This window comes from Phoca vitulina, unplaced genomic scaffold (assembly GCF_004348235.1).
Source record: "Phoca vitulina isolate PV1807 unplaced genomic scaffold, GSC_HSeal_1.0 scaffold12, whole genome shotgun sequence".
In the NCBI taxonomy this organism is placed as follows: domain Eukaryota; kingdom Metazoa; phylum Chordata; class Mammalia; order Carnivora; family Phocidae; genus Phoca; species Phoca vitulina.
In genome coordinates, this window is record NW_022589715.1 from 6,057,722 (window position 1) to 6,073,580 (window position 15,859).

Here is a 15,859-nt window from a genome sequence, read left to right on the forward strand (position 1 = left end):
ACAGTAAGAGAAGTGCTACATCCATGCTCATGTCACATGTATGTATATACCTGTACATGAAACACAGCCAAAGGTCAAACTTTTGGCCAACCTACCTTGCCAGTGATTCGTTATATAGAATACAGTTCCTTAAGCAGGGATCCAATTAATCAAAAAATGAAGGTTGGGCAAATTATTAACATTTTACCTAGCCAAAGTAACTATATACTATGAAAATGCCTAACAATCAGAAATTAGACAATGGGAACTAAGGAATCTGGAAAAGCATTTAGTGATGGGCTACATATTTTTTTGCATTTTTGCCTGTATATCACTCAAAAATATATTTAAAATGAACCAAAAAAGGATAAATGAAATATTTCTCCAAATTATCCACTGTCTCTTAAAATACACCAAAATTTGCTAACAAGGTCCTTAAAACCAGTGACCTTAAATTTAGACAAAACAACACAAAAAACACTTCAGAATTTTTATTTGCTAACCACTATGAGACAAACTTTCTTTGCTGTCCATCAACAAATCAGGACAGATTACAAATAGCACATAGTTACTCTTTAGATAAAATTTCATTTTTCTACTAGGGAAATTTTATGCTTATTTTCCATTTTAGGAAACCTAAATCAGGTTAATTAAAAAAAAACAAAAAACCTCATCGTATTTAACTGAAGTTCAGCTTAAATCAAAACTAATGCATTTCTCTAGGTTGTCATTCAAAGTCTTTTCTCTGTGTTGAGAAAAGATAGTGTATTAAACATTTAGTCTATAAAAAAGGAGAGAGACATGATTTTGCATTATCTTTAAATCCGAGCTACTCGTCTTTAGTCACCATTTCTCAACTGCTTAAAGTATGGATGTATGTATACTTCTCAACGCTCTAATGTAAGTGAGATCATATGTTGAAATTTTAAGTTGTTCTGATTACTAAGATAATATCTACATTGCTGGGAGATTTTGGCAACTTAAAAAGTATTTCCTTACAAATTAGATTTTAAAATGATAATCTATTCACGAACTCAGGAAATGAGAACCTACTGGGAACAGCAGAGTCCTGTCTCCTTACCCTGCTGACTCAGGACTGCGAGCAACTTAAATTGTTAGACCCTGTAAAAGCTGCCTTTTCACCCCAGTGGTGCCCCACCCAGACAGTGCCTAGCGTAGAGGAGGCCTTTAATAATTGTTGGATTTCCTTCTTGCATGAACTGATAATTCTTAAGACACTAGATATATTTTAACTACTCTCTACTTTCTGAAAAGCTCTTAACAACTAAAAAGTCAGGATAGAGATTTCTAAACAGTGTGAATATTCCCGGCTATTTTAAGAGCCAACACACCTGGGACATGTACCAAAGCAAGTTTTATAAGGAATAAATAGGTCAACTTTAAAAATAAAAGAAGGGTGCCTGGGTGGCTCATTTGGTTAAGCGTCTGCCTTCAGCTCAGGTCATAATCCCAGGGTCCTGGGATCGAGTCCGCATCGGGCTCCCTGCTCAGTGGAGAGCCTGCCACTCCCCCTGCTTATGCTCTGTCTCTCTCTCTCTGACAAATAAATAAATAAAATCTTAAAAATAAATAAATAAATAAATAGGGCGCCTGGGTGGCTCAGTTGGTTAAGCCACTGCCTTCAGCTCAGATCATGATCCTGGAGTCCCGGCATCGAGTCCCACATCGGGCTCCCTGCTCAGCAGGGAGTCTGCTTCTCCCTCTGACCCTCCCCCCTCTCATGCTCTATCTCATTCTCTCTCTCAAATAAATAAATAAAATCTTTAAAAAATAAATAAATAAAAATTAAAAAAAATAAAAGAAAAAAATCCTGAAACATATATTATCTTCAGTTGGAATGTACATTTTTTTCTAATAAGTAAGGTTAGAAAAAGTAGCTTGATATAAAAAATTTAAGGTGATTGTCCCCATTATGACAATTACTGACTAAATGATTAGCAAAGTAGTGATGAAGAAAAGTTAAAAGCATATTATAAAACATATCTACCAGACTAATACAATTTACTTCTGGAAATATTAAAATATATTTTACATATTAAATATTATATATAATAAAATACACAATAAATATAAATACATAATACAGTGAGTATACTAAAATATAAAGTAACTTAATTATTCTTGAATTTAAATTTAAAAAGAACTTTACTTACTTGTTTGCACCCAAAAAGTAACTACTTTGGTGTCCTTGTGCATATTCTAGCTGTAGATCCTAATAGTATAAAATAACATATTTAGCAAAAGAGTAGTATATTACAAATCGTGATACACAAATATATATATTTTAAAAGAGAAACCCCAGACTGCAAATAAATCTGTATTGCTATATGTTCTTTAACAAAAAAAGGCATAGTAGGACTTCCAACAATAAAAGATGTCAGAAGTTTGTAGTTGTGGTTTACGTATTTATTTAAGTTCAGTATTTTTCTGGAACTTGTTTGAGTAATATGTGCAAGTTTCATTTATGGTTATTGCTTTTGTAATTAAAATTTATAAAAATCAGTTTTTAGAAAGAAAAACGCTCAAATAAGATACTTGATATCAAGCTATAATGAAGCAAAAATGATTACAGAAGAGAACAAGCAACAAAAATCTTGACCTTGTATATAAGATCTGCAATAATTATGTATATATACACATTCACATATTTCTACTATTGCTTCATGCAGATAATAATTTTTTAAAGATATAGAATAGGGTGCTCTTTTTAAGTAAATTATATAGATGAACATGCAAAAGCTTGTAAATTACACTTAAAGGATTTTTAATAATTTTTTAAAGAGCTGAGTAGCAAAACTTCAAAAGAGTATTACTAAGGTAGTTCCTTAACTAAACATTTCCACTGAATGCTACAGGTTGTAAAGAGTAGAACTGAAATTTAAAGGGACTAACAATATATATCCTCAACTCAAATGTCTTGAGGAAAAAAAAAAGTTTTCTAACAACCATAGAAAGTACAAAGTAAAGCTTTTCTTCCTCCCCTTCTTAAGTAACTGTATTCCAAGCATGGTTTTAACAATAAAGGGGGAATATTTAACATTTTAAATGAATTTTATTTTCATTAGAATATAGCGTACTTAAAGTGTTTTCTAATTATACAAGATATTGCCAAATGCACAATCAGGATTTAGTGCAAAAGATACCTCCTTTGAGTAGCCTTCCAAGACTGTGCAGGAAAAGGTGCAACCTTTTCCATGTCTCTACAGCATTTAATACACAGTTCCCCTCTAGCACTTAGACTACCTTTTAATTAATTAATTTACCAGTCTATAAAAATAGGAGCCAGGCTGTGAGCTCCTCAAACCAAGGGAAAATGTTAAACCCATCTTTCTTCCCTACAGCCCAGCTAGTACTTTTTAAATAAGGAATAAATAGGTCACTAACTAGGCCCTTAAAATAAATGCTTGTTCAAATGCCAATAGTTTATTTTCCTGTAAAGAGACAACTAACACTTCAGCCTCATTAAGATACACGAATTCTAGATCACAAAAATACTAAGCCTTGGAATATGAGGATTCTAAGCAATACATTGCAGTTAAGTGAAAAGCACTTTAACATTTAAGTATTCGAGCACCTGTCAAAAAGATAACTGATGAAATACAGAATCAAAATCCTGGTTCAGACAAGACTCAGTTTTTGTCTTCTTCAATATTTCTGTGCTTTCATGCATAATAAATGTTCTTACCAGTGACAAAAAAGATAATACATCATAAACAAATAAGATTAGTCAACTCTCACACTGGTATCACATGAAATTCTAATGAAAAAGGATACCTGTTCTAATTCATAATAATATATCTTAATAGGATGACAGCACTATTATCATAAGACTGCCACACAATTATGCTGCACAATTTAAGTGGTCATGGCTTTGTACAGGAACCTTTAAACTTTGGCATTCAGTAAAGAGAAGGACTAAGCTCAATGAATGCACTTCTAAATTCAAGTTTGTTTTCTTCAGCTGTAGGTAACTACACCACCTCTACCATACCAGCAATCTCTTTAGCCAATAGAATCTCTTAAGTCCTTAATCAAATTTCGGCTTCTAAAATGTACATTTGTGTGGAGTGGCCATGGTTTCTGTTATATAAACACAGATTTGGCTATTGTAGGAATGGTCAGCTTATGATACGTGACAACTACCAGTTTGATACAATGATTTTTAAAAAAATCAACTGAGATTAGCAGCTACTTAGGAAGGTAAGAGAGGAATCTAAAGTAACTAGTGTAGTATTTTAATAGAAAATTGAACATAGGTTCATATGCAAAATAACGTTCAGGCCAGGAAGAAGTTGTAGATATATCCAAGTCAGATGATTAAATGTGTCATGTCTCAAGCCCTACCAGGAAAGCTAAAATTAAAAGGGGCTCATTCTTTATTAATTCCTTCTCCATAAATCAAGTTATGTTTTTAGCAACCATGGAACAAAAACAACGTGCTAGGAATGTCATCAAGTACAATAATTATACTAAGTCCTTTTAATAAGTATTGAATCTCATTTAACTCAACTATTATTTACTTAAAACCTATTATATGCCAGGAATTCAGACAGTAAATCATTCAAGGAAAAGGAGAAGAAATAAAAAGGCAAGGAAGAAAAGTAAAACTTGGGCAAAGTTAGTAGTTATTTATATATCTTCAGAACAGTCTAAGAAAGATTGATCTAAAATGCTTGTTAAAGAAGTACTTGGAAGCTATTCTGTAATAGAAAAATGCTACCAAAATGATGCTTGGAAAAGCACTCAAGATAACCCTAGATGATGGTAAAACACAGCAATCCTTCGTAAGCTAAGTAAGAATACATTTGAACATGCCAGCAGAGACGTAGAAAAAATTAGTAGCACAAATGAGACATCAACTTATTAATGAATGACAATGTTTAACTACACAGTAAAGTCAAATAAGTAACAAGGACTGAAAACACACAACAGCCTTCTTGTATAGATTCAACCTGAACACTCAAGCAAAAATTGAAGGTGGTCACTCCAGCCCAATGAAAATATCTTTTTGGGTCAGAAAATCCTAACTTCAGTTTTAATGAATGCGGAAGCACAGAACAGCAGAAAAGGAAAATATATCATCAAGAACATCTTATTACTTTTTTTTTTTTTTAATAAACCCCTTGGGAGGTTGCAAAGTCTACACCTGATGAAAAAACAGCAGGAAGTTAATAGAACTGATATAGCAGGCTACAGAAACATAGAAGAAAAAATACTCTGGCAATACATTTTAACCAACAGAAAAGAGAACAGCACAAGAGGAGAGTTTTTACCTCATCAAAAAATGAGAAAATTATAATATGAATAAAGTCATCTTAAGATACCTTTTAATATGGTAGATAATTTATAAAGTAAAAAATAACTGAATCGTGGACAAATCAAAAAAGATTTTATTTCTTAAAAAAAGTCAGAGAAGCCCGTGAGGTCAGAACACTAACAGATGAACACTAAGCAGTATTCATGACTCTTACATGGCAAACTTGGAAAATAAGATCAGCAGGGTAGGTTTGCCATTCCAGAAAATGTCCTATCATGGTGCAGCTATGAAATGAATTCTCCTTAGAACTGTCTTATGTATTAGGTAAGAAGAGTAACCACACCACATAAACTTAATGATAAGTAATAGTTTAACAAACTTGAAATAAACAAAGTCGGCATTTACTGTTTCTTTTTCAGAATAAATTTATTTTTAGACTTTATTCAATTTTGACCTAATTAAGGGGTAATCTTAAAGTACTTTTGTTATGTTTACTGATAATGATCAATTGGGTGTATCTTTCTGATGTTTTTAGTTATAATTTAAATATGTATTCTTACTTTTTCAGGCATACTGTAAGTTTCTTTAGAGCAAAGATTATGTTACTATGTTCCTCCACAACAATCAACATAGTGTTTTGCGTATAATTAACTTTAATGTATTTTTCATTGGTATATGGGCTAAAATAGCCAGTAAAATTAGGCAAATTATAAAAAAATTGGCCATCAGTTAAACAGATGTATAATCTTTTAATCTGGAGACAGCTTCTTTTACATCAGATAAACCCATTCTATGGTTATGGGCCAAACTCTTACTATTTTTTATTTTTTAAAGATTTTATTTATTTATTTGACAGAGAGAGGCACAGCAAGAGAAGGAACACAAGCAGGGGGAGTGGGAGAGGGAGAAGCAGGCTTCCCGGGGAGCAGGGAGCCCGATGTGGGGCTCGATCCCAGAACCCTGGGATCATGACCCGAGCCAAAGGCAGACGCTTAATGACTAAGCCACCCAGGCGCCCCTCTTACTATTTTTTAAATAATACATTTTACTGAATCAACATATCCAAAGCATTATTATTCCACCATGTAATAAATATAAAAATGATTAAGGATATGTTTACATTTTTTTTTTTTAAATTGGAAGTATAGTTGACACATCTTATATTAGTTTCAGGCGTACAACATAGTGATTCAAAACCTCTATACATTATGCTGTGCTCCCCACAACTGTAGCTCCCATCTGTCACCATACAATGTTATTACACCACCACTATATTCCCTATGTTGCACTTTTATCCCTGTGACTAACTCATTCCATAACTGGAAACCTGTACCTCCCAACTCCCCTTCACCCATTTTGCCCATCTCCCACCCCTCTCTCTTTTGGCAACCACCAGCTTGTTCTCTATATTTATGGGTCTGTTTCTGTTTTTTTTTTTTTTTTTTGGCTTGTCTGTTCATTTGCTTTGGTTTTTAGATTCCACATGGAAGTGAAATCATATGGTATTGTCTTCCCCTGATTTATTTCACTTAGCATACCTTCTAGGTCCATCCATGGTTTTGCAAATGGAAAGATCTCATCCTTTTTTTAACTGCTGAGTAATTAATATTCCTGTGTGTGTGTGTGTGTGTGTGTGTGTGTGTGTCTACCACATCTTCTTTAGCCCTTCATCTACCTATGAACACTTAAGTTTCAATGTCTTGGCTATTATAAATAATGCTGCAATAAACAGAGGGGTCCATATATCTTTTAGAATTAGTGTTTTAATTTTCTTTGGGTAAATACCCAGTAGTGTAATTACTGGATCATATTGGTATCTCTATTTTTAATTTTTCTCAGGAACCTCCATACTGTTTTCCATAGTGGCTGCACTAATTTACACCCCCACTTAGCAAGTGCACAAGGGCTCCTTTGTCCCATATCCTTGCCAACACTTTTATTTCTTGACTTTTTGATTCTAGCCATTCTGGCAGGTCTTGAGGTGATATCTCATTGTGGTTTTGATTTGCATTTACCTAATGATAAGTGATGCTGAACATCTTTACACATGTCTGTTGGCTACCTGCTATCTTTGGAAAAATGTCTATTCAGGTCCTCTGCTAATTTTTTAACTGGATAGTTTTTTTTTTGGTGTTGTGAAGGGTTTTTTTTTTAGATATTTTGGATATTAACCCCTTACTGGATATACCATTTGCAAATATCTCCCATTCGATAGGTTACCTTTTCGTTTTGCTGATGGTTTCCTTCTGTGCAAAAGCCTTTTATTTTGGTGTAGTCCCAATAATTTATTTTTGCTTTTGTTTCCCTTGCCTTAGGAGACATATCTAGAAAACTGTTGCTAAGGCAACAGAAGAGATTACTCCCTATGTTTTCTTCTAGAAGCAAAATTCTTACTATTTAATTATTGTATCATAGTGAGGTTTTTTAACTTTGGCATCTTCTCAAAATTTGCAGACTTTTTTTTACTAACAATTTTAGAAATCAAGTTCTGTTCTCCTGGTCTCATACATTATGATTATCTAATTAAAAAAAAAATCTCTGGGGGCGCCTGGGTGGCTCAGACAGTTAAGCGTCTGCCTTTGGCTCAGGTCATGATCCCAGGGTCCTGGGATTGAGTCCCGTGTCGGGCTCCCCGCTTGACAGTGAGTCTGCTTCTCCCTCCCCCTCTGCCTGCCGCTCCCCCTGCTTGTGCTCGTGCTCTCTCTCTCTCTGTCAAATAAATAAATAAAATCTTTAAAAAAAAATCTCTGTACTGTAATAATGAAAATTGAGATGTAATAGTCTCAATTCATTTACAAGATTATAAAATGAATACCCTTAGCACTTAAAACAATAAGAAATCACTGATGATATGGGACTTTTAAGCAGCAAAGTCTTTAAAGTGGTAAATGTTTTGGGGTGCCTGGGTGGCTCAGTTGGTTAAATGTCCAGACTCTTGGTTTCAGTTCAGATCATGATCTCAAGGTCATGATCTCGAGCCCCACCCCCCCCACGGGCTGCACTCAGTGTGGAGTCTGCTTGAGATTCTCTCCCTCTCCCTCCCCTTCTGCCTCTTCCCTTGCACACCCTTGCACATGCATGTGCAGACTAATAAATAAATTAAAAATAAATAAATAAAATCTTTAAAAAAACAAAAGGGGTAAATGTTTCTTCTGGGTCCCAAAAGATTTACAGTTGTCATCTTGGTGCCAAGTGCCTACTAAGATGACAGCCAGACACTTTGGGTTCATCAGGTTTCTAGTGGCAACAAGTATTTGCAACAGTTGGAAATCCTGCTCACAGTGAAGTTTTAGGACTGATGAAATTAAGACAATTGAAATAGCTATGGACACTTCACACCCATTAGGATAGCTGTTGTTACACACACACACACACAGACACCCCCGAAAATAACAAGTGTTGACGAGGATGTGGAGAAATTGGAGCCTTTGTGCGCTGCTGGTGGGAATTGTAAAATGACACAGCTGCTATGGAAAGTGGCATGGCATTTCCCTCAGAAATTAAATGTAGAATTACCACATGATGCAGCAATTCTCCTTTTTATATGCCCCAAAGAGCTAAAAGTAGAATCTCGATAGATATTGCACACCCATGTTCATAGCAGCACTATTCACAACAGTCAAAAGGTGGAAGCAATCCAACTGTCCACTGATAGATGAATTAACCAACAAAATGTGGTACAGACGCGCACACATACATACACACACACAGAAACATCATTCAGCCTTAAAAAGGCAATTCTGACACATGCTACAACATGGATGAATCTTTAAAGATGTGACATGATGCTAAGTGAAGGGAGCCAGTCACAAAAGGACAAATGTTGTACGATTCCACTTATATAAAGTCTGTCAAAAAGACAGAAAATAGAATGGTGGTTGCCAGGCGCTGGAAGGAAGGTGGGAAGGGAGTTATTGTTTAATGGGTAATGAGCTGCAGTGTGGGAAGATGGATAGTGGTGATGGTTGCACAACAATATGAATGAACTTAATGCTGCTGGACCATACACTTAAAAATGGTTCCAATGGTAATTTCTGTGTTATATGTATATTTTACCACAATAAAAAAATAACTATGGAACATATATATGTTGAGTAAAAAGAGAGATCATGAGTGCAGGGTCAGTATTCATGGGAAAAAACCTGATGACATGGGGTAGAGGTAACATGGACAATGGTTTAGGTTTGAATTCCTGAGCCAGGCTGCCCCAATCAAACCCCACCTCGGCCATTATTTAGCTGGGTGGTAAGACCAATTTCAACTTCTTTATACCTTAAATCCCCTCATCTGTAAAACAAGGATTTTAAGTTAATACATTTGAAGTGTTTAGAATGCCTTGTGTTTAAAAACTCGTAGATAAATGTTAGCTTTTATTATCATCAGAAGTGAACTTTTAAAGGTTGATTTTATAAACTGTAGAATCTGACAAATATGTCGTTCATCCCTCTTCTGCCAGAACTATCTAACAAGTTAACTATCCCTAAAGCCCTCCGTCCTAAGAAACTCCTGGTGACTTGCGGATAGGGGCAGTTCTAGGGAACAGAGCCAAGGTAACTTATTCAGATTACTAGGTTAGTTCCAGAAACAAGGGGCACAGAAAAGAATAACTGTAATTCTAAAGACTATGTTTCTGGGTTTGTTGTTGTTGTCTTTTCTAGACAATATTAATAAGTCAATTTAAACTTTTGTTTCTGTGGTTTTTTATTTCCACAACAAATTTCACTAACTGTCATTCTAGCCTACATATGTGTAATTCTGAAAAAATCTTTAATCCGAAAATCACTGACTGTTTTCTTCAGACATTTCATCTTTCTTGCCCCTTTGGACAGTTAATTCTCAATCCTTACACTTTCTGGTCCTCTCTGGACCATCTGATGCATCCTTCTTTCTTTTGTAACAGTCCATGTACTGACTCTTCCAGCTTTTCAACTGCTTCTTCCCCCTCTCCCAGGTTGGTTCTACCTTTGACTGCAAAACACAGGGATCACCCCTCGTGGTAACCAGTTTTCTGCATTCCTTCCTCCTTCAGCCCTAATTAGCGAACACACACAATCTCATGGTTTCATCTATCCTTTCTTCTTTGATGACTTCAATCTTCCTCTTCTGAGCTAATTCCGTAATTCCAGTAGTAGTATGACCATTTGATAATTTCAGCTCTTTATCTGCCTTCTCTCAAAACTGTGGTCCGTGCCAATGATCATTCCCATAGCAATTCCCACGAAACACTGGAGACATCCGCCCTTGTCTTCCTGAAGAATCTACAATGGTTCCTACACTATAATGAAATCAGTCTTAGTCCCTTCCAGAAGCCAGATAAAGCCACATTAACCCAAAAGCTTTTCTCCTCTGATTTCCATAGCACCTATTTCATATGTTAGCATCTTGTCATTAACAGTCACCACCTGTTGGCAATCCACTATATATTTTGCTGTATGGCTGAAAGTTTCTATGTCCGAGTATTTTTTGCCCATCAAGACAGCAACTTCCTCCAAGAGGAATTAGGCGTAAATAGTCTCTTCCATGTTCTACAAATATTACAGGGCATAGATTTAAAGAATTTATATAATGACTTCAACCAACCAGAATTGAAAGAAGTATGTTATTAAGGCAGAGAGAAAGGAAAGAGCAGGAAAATTCCAATGAAAAGGCAAAAAAGTACAATCTAGGAGTAAATCTGGAAGCAACCTGGAGTCCTGGCTAGCTACAGAGAAAAAACCATTTTATAGCAACTATTAAAAGTACTATTTATTTAATATTTACCAGGGTTAATTTTCCTCTTTTTTTACCTAATGGTAACACAGCCTTAATATCTATAACTTCAGGGAGGTTTTAAAATCCAAATTTCGGCCTGAGAAAACTGGATATTACCTAATGCTACAGTTAAAATTTCATCTGAGACTCATTTCATTGTTAATTAGGGATAAGTTATTTCTTAAAATTATATATGCATACATTTATATGTAATATATAAAAGTAGTTTAATATATATGAATGTATATGTATATGTATATATATATGGTTTCTAGTTCATTAAAATAAGTCACATTAAAACTGAACATTTTTATAGGAAAATGTAATTTAAAAATACATTTGAGAAAATTAAGTACTTTTCATAAAAAATTATAATAAAAAATTAAAAATTTCTTGAGTAGATATATCTATTTAACTTGTTTTAGAAAAAAATGGCTACAATCAATATATAGAGGCTTGCTAAATGGCAGGAACTTATAAAACAATGCTTAAACTGGTTCATTAAAATTGGACAAAATATTTGATCAAAAAAAACCCAAAAACAATTAAGACTAAACAATGCTGACAAAGAAAATCAGAAGATGAGAAATACCAGATTAGATCTTGCAGTGTAGTATATTTCTTCTGAACTGTCCAAAAAACCATCACTGTCGGGCTGTTTAGCAGAGACCAAGAAACCCAAGTTATTTACACTTAGACTCAAAGCCACAAATTCACAAAGGGAAACTGTCACAAGTGAGGTAAGTCCTGCTAACATAATTTTATTAAGGCAAATGCCAAGTCAAATCGTATTAAGGAGCTTCTAAAATAGCAATAATGCAACAACTTTGCTCTGTGATGCAGTTATTAAATTAGCACAGAATTTAAATACATGCAATGCCAGCTTAAAATGAGCACAAACTCCAACTGCCTTAACAAAATACTATTAGCATTTATAAACATCATGACTAGACTACTTTTTGTTCTTAACCTTCTCCATCCTCTATGTAAATGTTGGGCTTAAGTATTTTAATATAATCATTTTAAGAATTTTTATTTAACACTCCTTTCCTCCATACTGGTATACTGAATTAGAATAACTCCATAATTTAAAGGCTAAAGATTCACTTTGTATGTATGCCTTTAGTCAAGTGGGATAAAATAAGCATTAAATTTAAGAAGAAAGTTCCCATTTCAATCCTTAGTCCTTATTAACAGTTACTTTCTTCTCATTACTGAATAGAAAAGAAAAAAGTGAAACATATAATCTGGAGCTGCAGGAAACTAATTTCATTAAGATTAATTTTGTTTTTTAAGTCTTATTTTTTTATTCTTCCATAGAATATTATCATCTCAAATACTTGCAAAACATGTTGCTTCTAAAAATATATTATCATATATCTGGAAAGGCATATATAAAACATTAAAAAGAATCATGAAAAGAACATTCATATAGTTATTAGCAAAGCCTTAAATGAATGACAGATTTGATCTAGTATGTATGCCTAGTCTCTCCTGAGTTTTAGTCCAAACAGATTTGACTCTATCCTGATGTTTAGAAAACTGGCTTACACTCTTAAAAGGCTGCCCATAAATTCAGTGAGATGTGCTTTTATTGGTCCAACATTCTAATTTAAAATGGTGGCATTTGTCCCAATAAATGCATATACAAAAAGCCCCTCAAAAGCTGAGAAACAAAAATGGAGACAAAAAAAAAAAAGGCCAGCATTAAAAACATGTAATCAGAGAATGGTAAAACTAGTTTCTCCTAATTTTGAGAATATTCAATCTCAGCAACACAGATTTATTTTTTTTATAAATTTCAGAATTACTTACCTTTTTATTTCCCCAAATGCTTTTGAAAATATCAATAACTAGATTTTTTAGTCAGTACCAATATCACAAAAACTAATTAAAATATTTATATTCAGTGTTAACATTCCAAGACTACACTACTTACAAGTTCATGATGTGGTTCTGTTTCCTTCCTTAAGGGTGGATCAAATTTTACTTGGCCAACTAAAAAAAGAAGTAAAGCCATGATCTGTTTCTATGTTCTTAATGATGTAATAATTTTAAGTTACTCTATGACAAAACATTTAATTTTATCATCTACCATGATTTTATCATCTACCATCTACCATACAGTGATTACAACCCAAAGATGTAAATGAAAAATCTGTTGGCTGAAAAAAGACAAAAAAGTCTAGGTAGGATATTAAAGCTTAATCTGTTAATCCTAGACCTCTTCCATAGTAAAAAAAAAAAAAAAAAAGATGATTAGCAAAATTACAGTCAGGATCTAACTTGCTACTTCACTGTGACCCAGCATTAACTAGAGGTAATCTTAACTCAGGATTTAGGAGGGTAAACAGCAAATGAGGCAGAGTATGTTTGGAAGCCGGCCTTTAAGATGGCCTCTAATGATTCCTGCCCTCCTGGTGTTTATAAATGTGTGTAGTCCCTTCCCACATCACCACGGTTGGTCTATGTGACCAAATGAATATGGCAGAGTGATGGCCTATCACTTCCAAGATAAGGCTTCTTCAATAGTGGATTCCTCATACCTGTCCACACATGATCATACATCAAGGACCATAAGGTAACTTCAAGTAAGGTATTAAAATTAATATATATATTTCACCTTGATAGAGGCCTAGTGAACAGCTCTCACCTAGATTTGTCATCAACTAGGAAAATTAAATCTGTAATAAAGTTACATAAGGATAGTTCGTGCATCTATCTGCCTTGTGTTATTGTCACATGTGAAGAGGCCTGTTTCCCCCCGCATGTATTTCTTAAAGCAAGTTTTTGCTTATCATATTTAACTGAAGGCAGAAAGGATTCCCTAAAGGGAAAGAATAACACCTTCTCTGCAAATGTGTCCATTTTCACATGTATGTTGCCTACACACCATTTAGTTTAATAAGAGAAAACCTTGGCTGCATGGAGAGATACCATGTAACTGTGAACATAAAACATTGTCAACAGGAACAAATATACACAATTATTAAACTAATTTTTCCAAAGCCTGTCTTTATTGTCAACAGCATTAACTATTCTATCACATCTCACATAAAATCATAAAATATTCTAAGAAAGCAGATATTAGAACTTGTGTAAGTTTTAAAAGCCTCAAATATCAAACTCATAAATTATTAAAAGTTGTGATTGCTATCTCAACACAATAGAAGGATATGACACCGTTCTTACTGGCAGATGGGGGAAAAGGAAAGAGGTCCATCATACTTTACCTGCTCCCACCAAATGGAGGGCATATCAGAATCTCAGAAAAACTGGGATACAGCATCTAGTTTCATATAGCATATATAGGCATACGCAGTTAGAAGCTGAGAATCACTAATATAAATTTGTAAAGAATGATTCAGAAAGAACTGCACTTTGCAATAAAGAGCCTGATAATATAATTTTTTTAAAGAACTGGGTAACAAGAGAAAAGTACTTTAAATTAGATTTCCAATAGTACTGAACATAAAAAGTTTTCTAAATCAACAACAAAGATATCGCTGATCACCATTTGTATTATTAAAGAAATGATAGAAACATCTTGTAATTGTTTTTTGTATATTAAAAAATAGGAAATGTTTATATATAGGTTATATAAACTATGTAAGTATAGTTTTATATATATACTAAGGTTGTCATTTTCAGAAAAATATGTTTGGAGGAAAATTAGCAAATTTAAATCATCTGGCTTCAGATGGAGCTTTAAAAGGTTATCTTATATATGGTCACACAACCAACTGCTGGCAAACAAAGTACCAAATCCCAGTCCTGGGCTTTTCGTACAATGCACGGTGCTTTCTTTCAAGAGTTTCTTTCTTTTAAGTGCACTTTCAATTAGCCCAGCACAAAGCTTTTCTAAGAACTTAATACACAGTGTATGGTCCAGCCAAAGTTTCAAAGGAAAATCTCAAAGAACCTGCAGTGTAAAATCCACAAGGTGTGATGAGGTGGTTTCTGAAACAGAGCAGTGTTGGTGAAAGACCACTGGGCTGGAAGTTGAGAGATCCAAGGCTTGTTATTAACATGCTGTATGACTTTATCCCACAGGCAAATCTCTGCATCTCTGCATTTCTTTTATTTTTTTTTCTATTAAATGGTGACAGTGTCTGCCACTACTTATTTAGCTTTTCAGACAAAGAGATGGTTTCATCTTAATTAAAGTATGAAATGTACTGTTATTATCATTACTAACCTAGCCAAAAATTGGGGAGAGTTTCTTTACAGTAGTTATCTTACCATGTTACCTAATTTCACTAAAGTCATTTTGGATATCAGGTCCCTCAGGATAATCTTTAACCCACAGAAAACTGTTACCAGAAGCCTCACTGCACTGAATTAGCGTTCTAAGTCATAGAGAATTAATGCTTCCAAGAAGAAAAAAGTTTAGGCACTACTACTGCAGATTCCTGCTGGCAGAGTTTATCACTGATGAGTTGACAGTACCAGATTCCATATGAATGAATGGTCTGTCTCAGTGGGCCTATAACGCAGCTGTCCATGAGAAATACCTGGAGGGTTCTTTTAAAAGACAGATTCCTGGGCTGACCCAAATCCCCAGTGAATCAGGATCTATGGAAAAGTGGGGCTGGAAACCCACTTTTAAAGGTGCTCAGGTCACTCAGATGCTAAGCCAGTTTGCAGATCTCTACACCTCTCCTTGCCATTCAAAGTGTGGCCCTGACACCATAAACATCTACGTAACTTGGGAGATTGTGAGAAGTGAAGAACCTCAAGTCCCGCCGCGGGTCCACTGAATTAGAAACTGCACTTTAACAACCTCTCTAGGTGAGTTATACACACCTACGAGTTTAGGAAGCACTGCCTCAATTACTTCTGTCCTGCCTG

General features: G+C 34.5%; 1 protein-coding gene across 4 annotated transcripts in view; it reads right to left on the reverse strand.

The window, feature by feature from the left end:
* MAP4K3 (mitogen-activated protein kinase kinase kinase kinase 3) overlaps positions 1-15,859 on the reverse strand; it is a 183,540-nt gene that overhangs the window by 44,206 nt on the left and 123,475 nt on the right. Inside the window, exons 14-17 of one of the 4 annotated variants that reach the window (XM_032410352.1) lie at positions 12,948-13,006; positions 11,601-11,663; positions 2,154-2,212; positions 96-128 (exon numbers count right to left, since the gene is read on the reverse strand). In XM_032410352.1, the coding sequence (XP_032266243.1) occupies positions 96-128; positions 2,154-2,212; positions 11,601-11,663; positions 12,948-13,006 (214 nt within the window). The remainder of the gene's footprint in view (positions 1-95; positions 129-2,153; positions 2,213-11,600; positions 11,664-12,947; positions 13,007-15,859) is intronic. The other 3 variants (XM_032410353.1, XM_032410355.1, XM_032410356.1) reach the window with 3 other exon arrangements.